The 21,260-nt window shown below is 41.8% G+C and overlaps 1 protein-coding gene across 2 annotated transcripts in view; it reads right to left on the bottom strand.

Moving 5' to 3' along the window:
• Positions 1-21,260, bottom strand: part of kcnh5b (potassium voltage-gated channel, subfamily H (eag-related), member 5b) — a 668,271-nt gene that overhangs the window by 444,898 nt on the left and 202,113 nt on the right. Inside the window, exons 8-9 of one of the 2 annotated variants that reach the window (XM_073039513.1) lie at positions 18,818-19,032; positions 1,214-1,466 (exon numbers count right to left, since the gene is read on the bottom strand). In XM_073039513.1, coding sequence (XP_072895614.1) covers positions 1,214-1,466; positions 18,818-19,032 — 468 coding nt within the window. The remainder of the gene's footprint in view (positions 1-1,213; positions 1,467-18,817; positions 19,033-21,260) is intronic. The other variant, XM_073039515.1, reaches the window with a different exon arrangement.

The raw sequence follows: 21,260 nt of genomic DNA, 5'->3' as shown, positions 1-21,260 counted from the left end.
ATTTATTCCCCCTCCCCCCCCCCCCATAGACGCTGCCTGATTTACTGAGTTCTTCCAGCATTTTGCATCTGTTGATCAAGATTTTCAGCATCTGCAGAACTGCTGGTATTTATCTAAAACATACTAGCCTGCTCTCCTTTTATCTATCCCAGGGGTCCCACTGACCTCTTGCTTAGTGGTATTGGTCCATAGCATAAAAAAAGATTGGGGACCTTTGATCTAGCTGAAAACAGATGAATTTTTTTATATCAGTTTTCTCTTATACATTGTATCTGGGTTTAGATTAATAACTTATTTCAGCCTAAAGTTCGATTAGAGAAACTGGTGATATTCACCTTGGATGAATGAACTTCCAGACAAGAAGTGACGGAGATGTACATGACTGGTTTAGAAAAGTGAAGTCCCACTGTCCCTATCAGTGAATGGTTGAAGGACCAGGGACATAGATCCAAAAAGCTGGGTAAAAGGGAGAAGAGTGAGGAAGTGGTTTTTGTTCCCTGAGAATGGAATTAAAATTTGGAATTCTTTATCTGTAAGGTTGGTGAGCACAAAATAAAGTAGTGCCTTCAGAAGTTCTCAGGTAGGCAGTTGAAAGAAAATCAGTTAGAGGGTTATGGAGAAGAGCAGAGGGATGGGGGAAACAAAATTGTTCTTCTGGGATCTAGCATGGGCATGTTTGACCAAACACTATAAAAATTCTGTGATTCTATTAAAATAAATTGATAGTCAAATGAAGGAGAAGCTATTAGTGTACCAATTATGAATAACAGTGAAATAACCTTTAAAGATAACAGTTATTAAATTAAGGTACATGGTGAATTGAAAACCATTGATTCATATCTCATCATAAACAAGCCTATAAGGAAAAAATAAATTATCTTCACTTAAAACACAATCACAGAATGTCATGTTCATGATATTTATAACCAGCAACATGGGGAGAGGATAATGAATTGTGATCTTAAGATGTATTGAATTCAATCCCTAACAAATCAGTGTCAACTTTGATTATTTTATGAACCAATGTCAACCAGTAGAAAAGGATGCAAACCATAATTTTGTAAAGACAATGATGAGCCAGAAAAGAAAGACAAACATCACTTTCTTCATAAAACGTGGCGATCAGATTGCACAACTTGCTAATGAGTCTAGACTTGTTTTGCAGAACCCTTACAGTCTTTATTAAAAATGCCTAGTAAAGATATCGTGGTACCTAGAATAGCGACAACTTCATCGTCCTGAATAACCTCCAGTGATCCAGAGACAACAAAGCAGAGTGCATCAACGCTTTCCCCTGCGTGATAGATTAGGTCACCGGGAGCACAGTGTATTGTCTGGAACTCCACGGCCAGTGCTCGAAGACAGCCGTCACTGGCAAGGCGAAAAGCCGGATGCTCGTTGAACACCTTTCGGTTCAGGTGGACACAGATGTCAGCTCTCATGTCTTTGGGACATATTGCAAGCACCTGCAGTGATATTAACAAAGAAAATTTAATCATACACAGCATGCTTGATGGTACATTTCCATAGAAATCTCGGAAGGAAGTGTAAATTAGAAGGTTTTTTTTGTGTTCTAACGGTGATGAGGATACTCCATGTGACTGGAATTCTGCTGAGCATAATTATGTGAGATCTTTGGTACAAGTTTTAGAAGCCATGCCACCTTTAAATGAGGAAACTACATAACATTATCCATGCCTGTCTATGCAGCTATCAAACTTATAAACTCAGTGGCCACTTTATTAGGTAGCTCCCATGTATAATAAAGTAGCCACTGAGTGCTTGTTCATGGCCTTCTGCTGCTGTAGCCCATTCACTTCATGATTCAACAGGTTGTGCATTCAGAGATGCCCTTCTGCACACCATTGTTGTAACACACGGTTATTTGAGTTACTGTCACCTTCCTGTCAGCTTGAACCTGTCGGGCCATTCTCCTCGGAGCTCTTTCATTAACAATGCATTTTCACCCACAGAATTGCCACTCGCTGGATGATTTGTGCTTTTTGCACCACGCTCTGTAAAACTCCAGAGGCCAAAAACCCCAGGAGATCAGCAGTTTCTGAGATACTTAAACACCACATGTGGCACCAACAATCATCCCCTGGTCAGACACGAGGAAATCTGCAGATGCTGGAAATTCAAGCAACACACACAAAATGCTGGTGGAACACAGCAGGCTAGGCAGCATCTATAGGGAGAAGCGCTGTCGACGTTTCCGGCCGAGACCCTTCGTCAGGACTAACTGCAAAGAAAGATAGTAAGAGATTTGAAAGTAGGGGGGGAGGGGGAAATGCGAAATGATAGGAGAAGACTGGAAAGGTGATTGGCGAAAGGGATACAGAGCTAGAGAAGGGAGAGGATCATGGGACGGGAGGCTGCGGGAGAAAGAAAGGGGGAGGGGAGCACCAGAGGGAGATGGAGAACAGGAAGAGTGATGGGCAGAGAGAGAGAACAAAAAGGGCAGGGGGAATAAACTAAATATATCAATAATGGGGTAAGAAGGGGAGGAGGGGCATTAATGGAAGTTAGAGAAGTCAATGTTCAAGCCATCAGGTTGGAGGCTACCCAGACGGTATATAAGGTGTGGTTCCTCCAACCTGAGTGTGGCTTCATCTTGACAGTAGAGGAGGCCATGGATAGACATATCAGAATGGGAAAACAGGATCTCCCAGTGGCCACACATTTTAATTCTACGTCCCATTCGTTTCGCTGAACACCTACGCTCTGTCTGCCAGAGAAAGCAGGATCTTCCAGTGGCCACACATTTTAATTCCACGTCCCATTCCCATTCTGATATGTCTATCCATGGCCTCCTCTCTTGTCAAGATGAAGCCACACTCAGGTTGGAGGAACAACATCTTATATACCATCTGGGTACCCCCCAAATGAGGATGGGAACCAAATAGCCAGCTACCTTTGATGACCATGTACTGAGGTGTCTTGAGTGTGGGGGGATAGCTAAGAAAAGAGGGCAGTCACTTAAAACTAAAGTGGGTAGAAACTGCTTCTCCCAGAGCAAGCTGATTGTGGGACCCGCTACTCCTGGGGTTGGCAGAGGACAGAACATTTAAGTAAATAAATAAAAGGTAGAGAAATGTTAGGCAGATGAAGAAATTAAGGGCAATGTGGAGCTGCCATGGACGAGGGGTTGAGAGCAGAAACAGATCAGCCACAATCGGACTGAATGGCAGGCCAGGTGGCCCATTAATAGAACTTAGAACATAGAATGCTACAGCACAGTACAGGCCCTTCAGCCCACAATGCCAAGCCCATCTTTCATCCCACTCCAACATCCTACTTAGCCTCTCAAAGTCTGATCCTACATCCTCGTCGTGAGAGGTGGAAACAGGTAAGGCTGGTCTACAGGGCTCTGGTGAAGCTGTACAGGCTAATCCCAGTACAGTGGATACGATGGATTACAGAAACATTGATGGAATACAACCATACCGGACGATGGAAACGGGAGATCATCTATGCTCTACCGGGAGCTAAGGGCCCAAGAGGAAGAACATTCGCTCCTACAAAGCTTCTATTTTCACTTCCTGCTTCTATTCTTTCATGTTCTGTTTTCCTGCTATAACCACTTCCTGCTTCTACTTTCCTGTATTGTTCTGTTAAAAGGAAAAGTTAAGAAGTTCTGGTCTGGATTGCTTTATTCCTCCACAATCTTCACTCTAGCAGTCTCTGGCAGATAGATCACATCTTCAAACAAATACACGTTGCAAATGTTGACCACCAAATTCCCACTAAAAGCTCCCGGCAACCTTTGGCTAGAAAATTCCTGCAGCCTTGTGCAGCCACTTGTTTTGTGCTGTAGCAAAAACAAAAGGAACATTTTTTCTGTTCACTGTAGGCAAAATTTTAACATTTTATGAATATTAAATATTGACTGAAAATACAGCAGACTTTCTCAGAAATGAATAAATTATAAATGTGCATTCAATACAAGATATGTTCTCAAAATTTATAAGACGCTCGTTCTAGCAATGTACTACTATTTTTTATTGGAGTTGAATGAATCTCATGGGAACATCCTATTTTTTTCATCCTTTCATGCTTTATTGCCATTTTATTATCAGATTGTTTTATTTTATGTTTGCTCCAGGGAGCACATTACAGCAGGTGGCGGAGCAGGATCCACTGCTCATAGTTGTTTGAGGTCCAGAAGCAGGCAACTTCATCAGTCAGTTTGCCTGCATTTGATCAGAACCATGAGGCAGTTGTAAGTTGCACCAAGTATAAGGGTAAGACCATAAGACATAGGAGCAGAATTATACCCATCCATTCTGCTTTGCCATTCAATCACGGCTAATTTATTATCCCTCTCAACCCCATTCTCCTGCCTTCTTCCTGTAACCTTTGACACCCTGACTAATCAAGAATCTATCAACCTCCACTTTATATATATTTCCAGTGAGTTGACCTCCACAGGTGCCTGCAGCAATGAATTCCACAAATGGTTAAAGAAATTCCTCCTCATCTCTATTGTCAAGGGTCATCTTTCTATTTTGAGGCTGTGCCCTCTGGTCCTAGACCCTCCCACTAATGGAAACATCCTCTCCATGTACTCTCAATGTAGGCCTTTCAATATCTACAGGTTTCAATTAGATCCCTTTCATTCTTCTAAACTCCAGCTATAGGCCCACAGCTCCTCATATGTTAACCCTTTCATTCCAGGGATGATTGTTGTAAACCTGCTCTGGACCCCGTCCAATGCCAACACATCCTTTCTTAGATATGGCACCCAAATTCTGCTCACAATACTCAAGATGTGGTCTGGCCATTGCCTTATAAAGACTCAACATTACATGGTTGCTTTCATATTCTCGTCCTCTGAAAAATGAATGTTGACATTGTATTTGTTTGCCTTACTACCGATTCAACCTGCAAGTTAACCTTTAGGGAATCCTACTTGAGGCATGAGGACTCCCAGGTCTTTTTGCACCTCTGATTTCTGAATTTTATCCCCATTTAGAAAACAGTCTATACCTTTATTCCTTCTAATAAAGTGCTTGACCAATGCACTTCCCTACACTGTATTCTGTCTGCCACTTCTTTGTCCATTCTCCTAATCTGGCTAAGTCTTTCTGCGGACTCCCTGCATCCTCCACCTACCTTTGAATCATCTGCAAATTTGGCAACAAAGCCATCAGTTCCGTGGCTGCATCTACAAGAATCTGCAGCATGATTCAAAAGCAATAATGTAGTATGCCTCTAAGTTTCAGAGGGAATTAATTTAATTTAATTTTAGCTTACTATTTTCCCAGGATCTGGGTATTTACTACACATCTTCAATTGAGAAGTTACTGTAAGTCTCTTCAACTTAATTGCTTGCTGCTTCCATTGAAGGACATCTGGGTAGTACCCTAACTGAACACTGACTTGTTCAGAGCAAGAAGAATAAAAAATTAAAGGTAAAAAGTAATTTTCAGTATTTGCAATAATGAACTGGGACAGAATGACAACTTTGAGTTTGATACAGATCTTTTGTGAAGCCACATGTCAGCATGATGTCAAGATCTAAAGCAGAGGTTGATAGGTTCCTGATTAGTAAGGGCGTCAAAGGTTACAAGGAGTAAGGACAGTATGAGATGGCAAATCAGCTATCATGAAATAGCAGAGCAGGCTCAATGAGCTGTAAAACCTAATTCTGCTCCTATGTTTCTGGTCCTGAAGCAAGTAAATGATTATAAATAAACGTAGTCACCTCACTAATTTAGCCACATCTACTTTAGACCGAACTTCATCCCCAAGGAAAAGATATTTACAACAATGACTTTTTCCAGTGAGGCTGGGTGGGACTACATCTGGAGGTCATGGGTTAAGGGTAAAAGGTGAAAGGATTAAGGGGAACATGAGGGGGTAGTTCTTCAGCACAAGTGGTACATGTGAGCTCAATTTCAACATTTAAGAGAAGTTTGGATAGGTACATAGATGGTAGGGATATGGAGGGCTATGGGAGTAAGCAGTTCAAATGGTTTGGCATGGACTAGATGGGCTGAAGGGCCTGTTTCTTTGCTGCACTTTTCTAGACTATGACTCTATGACTGAAATATTTCATAATGTGCTTAGGGATGTTCTGAAAGCAAGAATGAAAGCACCATATAAATACAAGCCTTCTATATAGTTATTTTTTCCAAGCAATAACCTCTATACCCCAATAATTTGCTAGACTTTGGGCTCAGCATTGACATTTACAGTTCTTTTGTATTACATTTCCTCCCAGGTTTTCAGAATCCTGATTGTAAATTGTGGCCAGTGGAAATCTAGAACAGTGTTCCTTCCTTTGTAGGTACATGGAGCTGGTACAAAATACACGAGTAACTAACAAATCGCCTGAACAAATCTGATAGTTAAATTCTGATAAATGAGCAAAGAAGTATAAGTTGTAATAGACAAATGACTGGCAAATCATACAGAAACCCACATTTTTAAAAATCTATTCAATATATGTAATTGATTTACTTGTTTATTTATTATTATGTTTTATAACCATTTAACCATATAACAATTACAGCACGGAAACAGACCATCTCGGCCCTTCTAGTCCGTGCCGAACGCTTACTCTCACCTAATCCCACCAACCTGCTCTCAGCCCATAACCCTCCATTCCTTTCCTGTCCATATGCCTATCCAATTTTTTTTAAATGACAATATCGAACCTAAATTTTATTTTATTGATTATTATTTTTTCTCTCTCTCTGCTAGATTATGTACTGCATTGAACTGCTGCTGCTAATTTAGCAAATTTCACATCACATGCCGGTGATAATAAACCTGATTCTGACTCTGATTAGCAGAGAGAAAGAACAATGGGATACAGAAGGTGAGAGAATAATATTTTCTGTTAACTTTTCTGAAAAGGTTTCCAAACATAAACTATATCTAAGAACATAATAGAACAGCACAGAAACAGGCCCTTTGTCCACAATATCTTGCTGAAAAAATTAAAGCAAATGACTTCATTTTCAAAATGAATAACTCACTTGCAAAGTGACAATTCAGCAAAAACTAAGCCTTAAAACAAAATCATTTACGTTTGACTGGATAAGTTCTACTTTTTAATAGGAAGTATTGCTGCTGCACAAAATGGCAAAGGATTTTCCAAGAGGAATTTTTATAACAAGAGTTCTATCAGAGAACATACACAAAAGCTATTGCCCAAACAGAAAAGGGAGTGTGTGAATTCCTCCTGATGCACAAAAAGATGGAGCTCAGTACCAGATACCTGGTAAGAAGTGTTTTGGGGATCATACCTAGTTGATATGGTGAAGAACAAGGTAGATAGACAGGCAACAGTGCAGCGTTGTCAGGGTCCGGTCTGGAAACCGCGTTCCGGGTCTCAATCCGGTCCGAGGGCTCCGGACTCCGGGTCCTGCAGTTGTCCCTCCCATCACCCGTGATCTAGTTAGGACCCTCCTGACTCAAGGAGACATACCTGTAACTCATTGAACTGCAGGTGTTTATAAGGGGCCTTGGGACTGGGACCAGGCGGGTGGTTGTTTTGTTCTGTTTCCCTGCTGGCTCCGAACTCTTCTCTGAATTCTGTTATCCTGCCCGGGCTCAGATCTACCCCTCATCATGCTTCTCTGCCCCGTACCAGTAATGCCAGGTTGGTCCTCTCCCCCCACCTTTCTTCCCATGCGCTGGTCCCGCTTCTCCGCTCGTTTGTGTGTTCGCATGGTCGTGCTGTTTGCCGGCCGTTCCCGATTTTCCCGCCATCATGGCTGTTGTGTTGGTCACCCTGGACCTATGCCCGTTCCTACCCCTTGCCTCTGTCGGGCAGGTCCGGCCGACCTGCCACTGTCCGGCGGTGGTTCTGCCCGTTCCTATCCCTTGCCTCCGTCGGGCAGGCCCAGCTGGTCTGCCGCTGCCCGGCAGGGGTTCTGCCCCGTCCTCCTCTTCTGCCCGAACCCTGGGATTGTGCCCTGCACCTGCCTAGGGGTTCGCGTCGTGCCCAGGCCTCCGGTGTTTCCACCTGTGGGGCATCCCTACCCAGGATATATGCGGCCCACCCAGGGAGGGCTCTCTGCCAGCTTATCTAGCCACCTATCTGCCTGCCTGAAACCCGGGGACCCGTCTACCTGCCTGCCTGAAACCCGGGGACCCGTCTACCTGCCTGCCTGAAACCCGGGGACCTGTCTGCCTGCCTGCCTGAAACCCGGGGACCTGTCTGCCTGCCTGCCTGAACCCTGGGGACCTGTCTGCCTACCTGCCTGAACCCTGGGGACCTGTCTGCCTACCTGCCTGAACCCTGGGGACCTGTCTGCCTGCCTGAACCCTGGGGACCTGCCTGCCTGAACCCTGGGGACCTGTCTGCCTGCCTGAACTCCGGGAGCCTGCTCCGCTCTGCCTGCCTGAACCCCGGGGACCTGTCTGCCTGCCTGCCTGAACCCCGGGGACCTGTCTGCCTGCCTGAACCCTGGGGACCTGTCTGCCTGCCTGAACCCTGGGGACCTGCCTGCCTGAACCCTGGGGACCTGTCTGCCTGCCTGAACCCCGGGGACCTGCCTGCCTGCCTGAACCCTGGGGACCTGTCTGCCTGCCTGAACTCCGGGAGCCTGCTCCGCTCTGCCTGCCTGACACTTTATCTACCTGAACCCCAGCTCTACCCTTTAGTGCCATGGCATCCCCATCCTGTCCTCCCCCAAGTACTTCAGTGTCTGCGTCCTGCATTTGGGTCAATCCGGCCGCGTTCCTGACAAGCGTATAGTAACATCAGACAGGACACAGACCAGCAACAATAATACTCCCTGGTGAAAGCCCTAATTACTCTGTTGGGCATGGAAAAGGGTGAATGGGTGAATGATGAGCAGAGTTACAATGGCACTCAACAGTGATTTCTTCGAGCTCATCTGCGGAAACAGCTTAATCTCTACATTTACTTTCTCTCTTTTTCATTTTCAAGATGGATGGGGTACTGTCAAAGACCCTGACCTAGAGCTACACTCAAACATCAGTTGTTTGCGGTGATGAAACCCACTCGCTGGGCTGTTTTCAAATATCCTAAGGACGCAGCCTAGAAGATGAGTGTGCCGAGGCTTTGCGGCCCTGAGGACGGGCTGATTCTATGTCAGTACCACCGACTGAAGCATCGCGGGAGAAAACCGAACATCAGGAACAGCGGATTAGCTGTCACAGACTCTGTCCTTGGTGAACGACGCGTTCTCTTTCTTTCTGTCATTGGCGGAAGAGAGTTTATTGCCAGTTCTCAAGCCGGAGAACTTGAAGAAAGTGACGCGGCGGACATTAACACGGTATATCTGTGCGTTGTTTGTCTTTGTTGGTCTCCCCTCTCACTGTGAAAGGGTGACACCTCTCTGTCCCTGTATTATGCAGAGAGAGAGAGCCTCTCGTATGGCTAATTGTCGAGTGAACAATTAGTGTGTGTTGTACTGAAGATCCTGGTCTTTCTTGAGGACTTTGCTATTGCTTCCTTGCTGGGTGGCGAGTGCTGATGCTTTTTTTGCTGAAGTGGGGTCCTTGTCTTCCTGCTGCTGGTGCGTGGGAGGAAGGGAATGGGGGGGCTTTGGCGTTCTAACATTTTTACTGTCACTCATCCTTTGGGGCACGCTTCCATTTTCCTGGATGTCTGTGAAGAACACGAATTTCAGGCTATATGTTGTATATGTTCTCTTATATTAAATGGAACTATTAAAATATTCTATTAAATATGCAGTCAGCACATTCCATGCACCACAGTTTCCAAGGAGACATAAGATTGTGCATAATTAGGCACTTGGCAAGGTTCAAGAAAAAGAAGTTAGGTTTCAGTGGAGCGGCCACTATGTTAGTGGGTCAGTGTTAGAGTGGAGAGTTGAGGCTTCAGTAAGGGGAGGTGTAGGCCAAAGGTAGAGTTTTCTTTTTGTTATTTATTCTTTCTTTCTTATTGCACATTTAGAGTAGTGGGGATGCCAGGTAGGATAGTGAAATGCTCCTCTTGCAGGATGTGGGAAGGCGGAAAGACCTCCCGTGTCCCTGACAACGACACCTGCCAGATGTGCATGCAGCTGCAGCTTCTATCGGACCATGATAAGGAGTTGGAGCTGGAACTGGATGAACTCGGGATCATTCTGGAGCTGTGGGATTCATAGACTACCCATAGGGAGGTAGTTACACACAAGGTGAAGGATACAGGTAAATAGGTGGCTGTCTAACTTCTAACTTTGAACCTAACTTCTTTTTCTTGAACCTTGCCAAGTGCCTAATTATGCACAATCTTATGTCTCCTTGAAAGGGATAGGCAACCAGGGTAGAGTACCCCTGTGGTCATTCCACTCTACAATGGATATACTGTGTTTTATACTGTTGGGGAGGGGGTTGTTATTTAAAAGAGGCCACTGTAATGATAGGGGATTTGTTAGTTAGGGGAACAGAAAGGAGATTCTATGGATGAGAATGAGATTCGGAATGCTGTGTTGCCTCCCAGATGCCAGGGTCAGGGACATCTCGGATTGAGTTCACAGTATTCTTAAGTGGGAGGGTGAGCAGCCAGAGATTGTGGTCCATGTTGGCACCAATGACATGGGGAGGAGGGATGATAACTCTGAGGTCCTGGAAAGTGAGTTCAGGGAGTTAGGTGCTAAGTTAAAGGACAGGACTTCCAAGGTTGTGATCTCAGGATTGCTACTCATGTCGCATGCTAGTGAAGCCAGAAGATCATACAATTTAACACATGGCTAAAGAGATGGTGCAGGAGGGAAGGCTTCAGATTTTTTTGGATCATTGGGCTCTCTTCAAGGGAAGGTGGGACCTGTACAGGAGAGATGGTATGCACCTGAACTGGAGGGAAGATTTGTTATACTGCACAGGGGGAGTAGGGGTGATTTAGATTTAGATTTAGGAACCAGAGTGCCAGGAGTGGTTGTGGAGAAAGATGTTGTTAATCCTACATGCAAAGTGAGGAATCAAAAATTGAGCATGGGTGGGACTAATGTTTTGAATTGTGTATACTTCAATGCTTGAAGTATCATTGAAAACGTAGATGAGTTCAGGGCATGAATCAGCAGGTGGAATAATGGCTTTATGCCTTTAGTGAGACTTGGTTGCAGGAAGGGCAGGACTGGCAGATCGATGTCCTGGGGTTCTGTTGTTTTAGACATGATAGAGCAAGAGGCATTAAAGGGCATTTCTAGACGGGGCAAAGCTCATGGCAGTGCTCAGACAGGACAGTCTGGAGAGCTCATTTAGTAAGGTATTATTGATAGAACTGAGGAATAAGCAAGATATGACTACATGAATAGAAATATATTATTACCCACAGCCTATGGGATTTAGAGGAGCAAATTTGTAGAGAGACCACAGCCTATTGCGAAAAACATAAGGCAATTATGATAGTAAGCAATTTTAACTTTTCACATTTTGACAGGAACTTCCATACTGTAGAAGAGCTGGATGGGAAAGAGTTTGTTAAATGTGTTCAGGAAAGTTTCCTTAATCAGTACATAGGAGTCCCAACAAGATAAATAGATAGATACTTTATTCATCCCCATGGGGAAATTCAACATTTTTTCCACTGTCCCATACACTTATTGTAGAGGGTGATATCTGATCTCTTACTAGGGAATGAGACAGGACAGGTTAAAAGAAGTTTGGGAAGGGGAAAACTTCACATCTAGTGATCATAATGCCGTTAGTTTCAAGGTAATTATGGAAGAGGACAGGGCTGGTCCTCGTGTTGAAATTCTAAATTGGAGAAAGGCCAATTTTGAAAGTATCAGAAAGGATCTGGCCAAAGTGAACTGAGATAGGTTGTTCTCTGGCAAAGGTGTACTGTATTTGTTAAGTGGGAGAGTATAGGGTTTGTATGTTCCTGTCAGAATAAAAGGCAGGAATAACAGGTTTCAGGAACTTTGCTTGTCGAGAGAATTGAGGCCCTGGTTAAGATAAAGAAGGAGGTGCATAGCAGGTATAGGCAGGTAGGAAAAATTAAGTACCTGAGGAGCATTTAAATGTAAGAGAACACTTAAGAAGAAAATCAAGAGGGCTAAAAGAAGGCATGGGGCTGCACTAGCAGTCAAGATGAAGGAGAATCCTTTGGGCTTCTACAGATATACTGTATTAAGAGCAAAAGGATAAAATTACTCCTCTGGAAGAGCTGAAAGACATGGGGGAGATCTTAAATTGATTTTTTGCATCTGTATTTACTCAGGAGAGTAAATGGGAGATGTTGAGGTAGCAAAAAGGCATTGTGTTTTATTGACTGTATGCAACTTTTGCACTAGCTTAAAACTTTACACACAAGAGATTCTGCAGATACTGTAGACCTTGTGGAATACACACTAAATGCAGGAGGTACTCAGCAGGTCAGTCAGCATCCAGGAAAGGGAATAAACCATTGCCATTTCTGGCCAAGACCCTTATCAGGACATGACTTTGAAGCTTTTCTTTACCCATTTTCAGGATTTGGATGTTGCTCATACAACCGTAATTGATTTCTTATTGCTAATTGTCCTCGAAAAGGTGGCCAGGTGGTCCTGAGCTGCCTCCTTGTACTATTGAAAATCTTCCGGTGGGCTCCAGGACTCAGAGCCAGTGCAACTGAAGAACCAGCAATGCATTTTTGGGTCAGGATGTTGTACGACTTGGAGAACTTGCTTTGCTGCACTTGCTCCCTTGTTCCTATTAGTGGCAGAGGTCAGGGGCTTGGGAAAGTTCTATCATTGCAGTTTGCAGTCGGTACATAACAGGGTACCATTATACACAGTCCATCCTATTAATGAATTATTCTCCCCATTTATGTTGGTTTTGCCTGCAGTGCCAAAGGAACAACACCTGACTAACACCTCGCTTACAGCAGTCCACTGAGATTTTAAAGCTGCAGATTTCCTTGACACTGCTGCTTATTCCACTGTAATCATCCTTAGGTGGAATCTATGGTGTCAGTGAATGAGTTAAGAAATTGTAAGGTTTATCAAACTAATTGATTCAAGAATGCTGACGGTAACCTGAACTAAAATAAAACACAGGGCATTTAAATTGCGATGACAAATTAGAATAAGATCCGGGAAATACAGAAGGAATTAAGGAGAGGTTATAGTGGCAGATAGAAAGAAACAAAATTGAATGAGGCTCGACACTTGTGGAATTAATTTTTCAGTTCCAGAAAAGTCTTTTAGCTCTGCTGTGCCATTAAAAACTCACACCTGAATTATTTAGCTTTTAGCTCTTTTTACTGTGGAAATGGTGGATAAGTACTCCTGTTTAGATCATTATGGTCATTCCAATAGTAAAGCAAACTCTGCTAACAGTGTACTCTGTTCCTTTGACAGAGTCCTGGCATTTAACTGCACGTGCATGGACGGCAGATGTTGCTGACCTATTTACAGCTTAATAATGATCACAGTTTTCAGAGTCCTCATTAGGAATAATACGAAGTTCAGGCCTTGTTACAGAAATATGATCTTGTCAGGCATCTAATAACATGATCTATGATGTTTCCACTCTCCTTACTGTCCGGCTGAACGGTACAATTTATCATACTATCTTTTACTGGAAACCACGATGTTCAGTAGTAATTTATTTTGTTGCCTTAGAGTTCAGTTTTTTATTGTATATTCAAAGGGTATTTTAAACTGATGTCAAAGCCAGTCATAGAACTAAGGTCCCACATCACTAGGTCAAGAACAACTTCAACCATTCTCTGTATTATTCACTCTTTCACTGCATTAGTAGAGCAACATATTGATCACTTTGCTCTAAAATTGAGTTCAATTTATTCTAACTGAATTCATTCTTGTAAAAATGTGCATAATTATGGTTAGTTTATAGTTTATAACAATTACAGCATGGAAACAGGTCATCTCAGCCCTTCTAGTCCATGCCAAACGCTTACTCTCACTTTTTCCATTGAAAGTGGGGAGATTCAAACAAGAGGACACGAGTTGAGAGTTAGGGGGCAAAAGTTTAGGGGTAACACGAGGGGGAAATTCTTCACTCAGAGAGTGGAAGCTGTGTGGAACGAGCTTCCTGTAGAAGTAGTAGAGGCCAGTTCAGTTGTGTCATTTAAGGTAAAATTGGATAGGTATATGGACAGGAAAGGAGTGGAGGGTTATGGGCTGAGTGCGGGTAGGTGGGACTAGGTGAGATTAAGAGTTCGGCACGGACTAGGAGGGCCGGAATGGCCTGTTTCCGTGCTGTGATTGTTATATGGTTATATGGTTATATAGTCCCACCTACCTGCACTCAGCCCATAACCCTCCATTCCTTTCCTGTCCATATACCTAACCAATTTTTTTTTTTAATGACAAAATCGAACCTGCCTCTACCATTTCTACTGGAAGCTCGTTCCACACAGCTTCCACTCTCTGAGTGAAGAATTTCCCCCTCGTGTTACCCCTAAACTTTTGCCCCCTAACTCTCAACTCGTGTCCTCTTGTTTGAATCTCCCCTACACTCAATGGAAAAAGCCTATCCACGTCAACTCGATCTATCCCCCTCATAATTTTAAATACTTCTATCAAGTCCCCCCTCAACCTTCTATGCTCCAAAGAATAAAGACCTAACTTGTTCAACCTTTCTCTGTAACCTAGGTGCTGAAACCCAGGTAACATTCTAGTAAATCTCCTCTGTACTCTCTCTATTTTGTTGACATCTTTCTTATAATTTGGTGACCAGAACTGTACACAATACCCCAAATTTGGCCTCACCAATGCCTTGTACAATTTTAACATTAGATCTCAACTCCTATACTCAATGCTCTGATTTATGAAGGCCAGCATACCAAAAGCTTTCTTCACCACCCTATCCACATGAGATTCCACCTTCAGGGAACTATGCACCATTATTCCTAGATCACTCTGTTCTACTGCATTCCTCAATGCCCTACCATTTACCATGTATGTCCTATTTTGATTAGTCCTACCAAAATGTAGCACCTCACACTTATCAGCATTAAACTCCATCTGCCATCTTTCAGCTCACTCTTCTAACTGGCCTACATCTCTCTGCAAGCTTTGAAAACCTACTTCATTATCCACAATGCCACCTATCTTACTTTGCAAGTTTTCTTGCAAATTCTACTTATCTGATGTCATCGTCCTATAGCATCATAGGACGATGCAAGTAAGTTCTTCATTGCACCTGAGCATCCATGTACTTGAACATTACTCGTTCAAACTCAACTTTGAACTTGACTTTGACTATGGCACAAAAGGTGGCAAATCAGACCATGAGTCAATGCTAGACCTAAATCCTCAGAGCTCTGTCACTGTGGTTGAGATCTCAATTTATGCATCAATTGGACAGCAAGTTGGGACTGTTTTGTGAAGTTTTATAATGTTTCCATTCACTTGAAGAAGATTTAGAGAGGTCATTCAACACTAACTATCTTTGAAATTTATTCACAAATAATTTGGTTATATGTCAACAAATATATATAGCTGGCACAATTTTGAAATGTAAGTGTTTCAAATAAAGTAATTGCTTTAAGAAATATTCCTTCATAGAGTAGCTATTTAGCAGTTTTAAACTAATATTGGTAAAAATAATTGTCCAAATAAAATATACCTTTTCAACCATATTGTTAATCAAACACCTGTGATTAATCTGATTTTAATTTCTTTTAAAAGTTTATAGATAATCACTTGCTGGCTATTTTAGATTGGCAGTTTATTAATAAATGACATTATATTCAGAACTTATTTCAACTCTATCAAAAAAAATTCTGTCTTCTTCAAATGTCTGCAAGCAAATACAATTAGTGATTTGAGATGCAATTAAAAATTCACAATTCCTTCCATCATAGTGACATGTCAGGTAAACTATGTCAAAGAACATTGCACTCTAATGAAAACCAAGATGATATTACTTCCTTGGAGTAAATGCTTAGAAAAGAGGCTAGCCAGAATTTCATCAGATTGTGTTTCCAAAAATCAGGTCAAATGGCTCTTAAACTAATTGAACTTCTAATTCAAATTTAACATTATTTTTCATTGTATTCCTTTAATCAAGATGTGCCCACAGTTGGATATGTCATGACTGAAGGAGTTCATAAGAAACATAGGAAGCTCAAGAAATAGGAGCAGGAGTGGGTCATCTGTCTCATCAGTCCTGTTCTACCATTCAATAAGATCATAGCTAATCTATCCATGGACTTAGCTCCATGGACATGACTTTTCCCCATAGCCTTTAATCCCCCTGCTAGACAAAAACTTGTCTAACTGTGCCTTAAATATATTTAGTGAGGTAGTCTTTATTGCTTCCATGGGCAGAGAATTTCACAGATTCACCACACGCTGGGAAAAAGAGTTTTTTCTTCATTCCCATCCTAAACCTATTCCATGAACCTAGAGACTATGTCCCCTAGTTGTTGTCTCACTTACCAGTGGAAACAAATTTCCTGCCTCTATCTTATCTATCTCTTTCATTATTTTATATGTTTCTAAATGATCACTTCTCGTTCTTCTGAGTTCCTGCAAGTATCGTCACAGAGTAACAGTGGAATGTAACTATTCAATTAAAATAGCTTATATTTCCAATCTATTCCACATACTCCCGATTCACTGTTCATCGCAACCATGAGATCACATTAATATCAATACTAATTGCACCAAAAAATTACATTATAAAAGGAAATGTGAAAACACTATCCACATTGTTAAGATATGTGAAATCTTCTATGATTTAATTCAACCTTTCCCTTAGTGTTTTCTTTTGATGAAGTATCTTGTCTTGTTAGCATCACACTGGTACCAAATTGCTGGCAACAAGGAGCCAATAAGCTCCCATAAATGTCTATCTTCTGATAACTTATCACAATTATGTCAAAAATAATCCCACGGAATGGGCAATGAAATGCAATACACACAGATGGGATTTTTGTTTTAGAGAATCTGGTGGTAGAACTTTGTGGAGAAAAGCAGAACTAGGAGCAGGAATAAACTAAATGTCCTTTCAAGACTCTACATCCATTTATCAATATCCCAGGTGATCTTCCACTTCAGCTCCATTTTTGAGTTCTATTCCCATAACTCTTGATTCCCTCAATATCTGAAAACCTACCGATCTCTGTTTAGAATGAATAATGACTCAGCTTCCAAAGCCTTCCAGATTCACCACACTCTCAGTGAAAAACTATCTTTCCATTTCATTCCTAAATGGCCCACTCCCTTGGCCTTGCCTATTTAGTCAAGACAAATACCTTCCTGCAATGACGTGCCAAACAATGTTCCCTCTAATTTGTAATGAGCAGTGTACACAAAAATCTTGTGCTGTGCAATTTTTTGTCCAGCCACAACACTTGAGCATTCAATAATTTCTTCAACAAAAACAGTATAAATAAGCCAGTTCTAAAATCCGCAGACTGATCATCGCAAATTCCATGTCGTCAGCACTGTCTGCATGGGAAACTGGAAAAGGAAATGTGATTGGATCTGTTTAATTTCTCTCCCATTTTGTTACTCTTATACAGCACTGTAAATTTGCCCATTCTTAACTGTGTGGTGTGTTAGTCTCCATAGACCATGGATTTGCGCCTTGGAAAGTTTCCAGGGCACAAGCCTGGGCAAGGTTTTTTTTAAATGGAAGACCAGCAGTTGCCCAAGCTGCAAGTCTCCCCTCTCCACGCCAAGGAAAGGGCATTAGGACCCATACAGCTTGGCACCGGTGTCATTGCAGAGCAGTGTGTGGTTAAGTGCCTTGCTCAAGGACACACACGCAGCCTCAGTCAAGGCTCGAACTAGCGACCTTCAGATCACTAGATGAATGCCTTAACCACTTGGCCACGTGCCAACACTCTTAACTGTAATATTTGTTTTTCCCAGTTTTCTCCCTTCCACATATTCTTAAGTTCTTTGTGTCCACTTTTAAGTTTCCCACCTCACATATTCTCTTTCATTTTTTCATCAATTTCTTGGCAGTCCTTTGCTGAATCCTAAAATGCTCCCAAACTTTATAACTAGTGCTATTTCTAACAACATTTTATAAGGTTCTTCTATTGATTTAATGGCATCTTTAACTCCTATTGAAGTTTTCTTACTTTAAGGATTTAAGATAATTATGTATTTTTTTCCATTAGCGCTATCATAACCTGTCTACTGTCACAACTTTTAATGTAGTTCCCCAATCAACCAAATTCAACTTGTCCCACATGATTTTAACCACAGATTTGGATAGAACTATACTGATTTCAAACTCAATATAAAATTCCATCATATTATGTTATGGTCATTTTTCAGATCAACTGAGTTTAAATCGGAAAAGGTTTTTGTGTAGGATTTATTCATTTTATTACATCAATTCTCTTGAGGATAAAACAAATCTAATTTGACATCTGCAAATCTTTACACTTCATTCTGAGTGCAGCAAAAAAAAAGACAAAAAGTATAAGGGTTTATTATTTCAAATCATCAGTCTCATTTAAATTCACAAATCAAGAAAGCATTTTTACACCAAATTGCAAGGAATTTATTGTAGCATGTTCCTCAAAAGCCCATATTTCATCAAAGTCAAGGTCAAAATTATAAACTTCTATACAGGTTCCAACAAAATATAGAACTAGAATTTATAAAAAATCACATTTTTTTCTAAATGGAAAACACAAAGATTGTTAGAAAGATCTGTTTAAAATCTTCTATAATTAAATAATTATTGAACATATTCATGGAAAAGGAATGTAATCCACTCAAATGAAAAAATAGACTATATTTCCAATATATTCCACATACCCCCAGGATTAATTATTTTGCAGTGTGCATTTCCCTAGTTAGTGCATAGCTGACTTGATAATTACATTTAAATTTGATTCTGTCCAGAGGTGAGTATGCAACTTATAAATAATTACATGAATGCTATTTCTGGAAATCTTAGTAAGTTTTACCTCATAGGTTCGTACCTTCTCCGTGTCAATCCCTTTAGACATTGACCATGTTGACACTATATAATCCATGACTCGTTCACTAAGTCCTTTGGGGACTTGGTAAAGTTTGAGAAAATCCCGCACATTATTTAGCATTTCATGGTAGCGGTTGGTGTTGGCGTACATCTGCTGGAAGATAGTTGTGACGTTTCCAAAAATAGTTGCATAAAGAAGAGCTGCAATTCAAAAAATGGAACAGATTTAAGTCTTTTTTGCTTTGCATACATATTTTTAAATCTACTTAAGTGAACACGTCTGGGGCTGAATATCAACTGGCAATTTCATAATCCGCTGCTGAAATCTAGCTTGTGTAACAAAATCCTTTAAGCATTTTCTCTGTTAAGCTCCTTCTTATTGCATTTGTTTTTTACTCTTTCAATATACGTCTATGCATTCACACTTCAGTAGCACCATTGTTCTTCTTTCAAAGCTAATTCCGCAGTTGGTAGACTATAAAACAGAAGCAGCAGAATTAGGCCATTCGACCAGTTGCATCTGCTCCACTATTCTATCATGGGTCATTTATTAACTTTCTCAACCCATTCTCCTCCCTTCTCCCCATAACCGTTGACACCTTTACTAAACAAGGACCTATCACCCTCCATTTTAAATATATCCAATGACCTGGCCTCCACAACCGTCCGCTGCATTGAATTCCATCAATTTAGCATCATCTGGCTAAAGAAATTCCTCCTCATCTCTGTTCTAAAAGGATGTCCTTGCAGTCTGATAGGACACTAAGTTGCTGGATATAGCATTCTTAATCAAAGTACAGTTCACTTTAACCTGGAAATTCTAACAGTGAGCCAGCAAAAAGTACACACGCTCCAGTCAGAAATAAATTAAGTCTGAGCTTGTAGGCAGGTCCTGCTTTCCTTGATTTATACTTCTTCATGGTCTAACTCAGAAAGACTTGGTTGGAAAAGTTTCTGGGTACTGAGAACACTGTCAGTTTCATTCACCAAGGATCTCAATGTCTTTTATGTAAGCATTCAAAGGCATACAAAAGGTATACAAATTCCCACACTATCCAGTGACCCTGTGATCTCTGTCTCGGAGGCTCAGAACATCCTTCAAGTGGGCGAACCCTCAAATGTATCACGGTATAGCTGGATGGATTCTGAAGGCCAGTGTGTTCAAGGACATCATCAACCTCTCCCTGCTGTAATCAGAGGTTCCCACCTCCTTCAAAGGGGCAGTAATCATACCAGGGCTAAAGAAGAGCGTGCTGAGTTGCCTCAATAACTATTACCCAGTTGCACTCAAATCTACCATAAAGAAATGCTTTGAGAGATTGGTTATGACGAAAATTAACTCCCGCCTGAGCAAGGACCCGGACCTGCTGTAGTTCATTGCAAGCAGTCTACAGCAGATGCAATCTCACTTGCTCTCCACTTTGGAGCACTAAGACAACAGCAAAACATACAGTACTGTATGTCAGGCTGCTGTTTAGTGATTACAGCTCAGCATTCAATACCATCTTTCCATCAGAAATAATCACAAAGCTTTTTAACCTCTACCTCTCTCTGCAGCTGGATCCTTGACTTCCTTGTTGGGAGTCTGTACCAGTCAGTACTGATTGGTAATAACATCTCCTCCTTGCAGATAATTAACATGGCACATCTCAAGGACGCATGCTTAACCCACTGCTCTAGCCTCTCTGCACACATTACTCTGTGGATAAGCACAGCTCAAACACCATTTATAAAGTCGCAGATGACACCACTGTTCATAAAATCCCAGATGTCGACAAGGAGGCGTACAAGAGTGAGTTAGATAGTCTGGTTGAGAGGTGTCGCAATAAAAAACTAATATTCAATGTCCAAGCAATTCACTTCAGGAAGGGGAAGTTGGAAGAACATGTACCAGTCCTCATTCAAGGGGTTAGCAGTGGAAAGGGTGAGCAGCTGGATGTCAGCTTCTCTGAGGGTCTGTCCTGGGCCCGACATATTAATGCAATCATGAAGAGGGACTGCCAGTGGCTCAACTTTGTTCAGAATTTGAGGGGATTTGATATGTCACCCAAGTTTTTATAGAGCATTCTTACTGGTTCCCTCACGCCCTGGCATGAAGAATCCAACATGCAGGATTGCAGGAGGTCGTAGAGGGTTGTAGGTCCAGCGAACTCCAGCACAGCAAATCCTCAACACCTCCAAGGATATCTTCAGGAGGTGGTGCCTCAAGACTTTGGCACCCTTCATTAAAACCTTCACCATCTGGGTTGTGTACTTTCCTTATTATTACCATCGGGGGGGGGTATGGAGGCCTGAAGACCCGCACACGCAATTATTCAGCAGCAGCTTCTTCCCTCATCGGTTTTCATAAACTCATGAACACTATCTTGTACTTTATAGTAATTTTATGTCTTTGCACCATACTGCTGCCACAAAATAACACATTTCCT

The sequence above is a fragment of the Hemitrygon akajei genome, chromosome 3, assembly GCF_048418815.1.
Source record: "Hemitrygon akajei chromosome 3, sHemAka1.3, whole genome shotgun sequence".
NCBI lineage: Eukaryota > Metazoa > Chordata > Chondrichthyes > Myliobatiformes > Dasyatidae > Hemitrygon > Hemitrygon akajei.
Note: the sequence above shows the minus strand (reverse complement) of the source record. Positions and strands in the feature narration are given on the sequence as shown.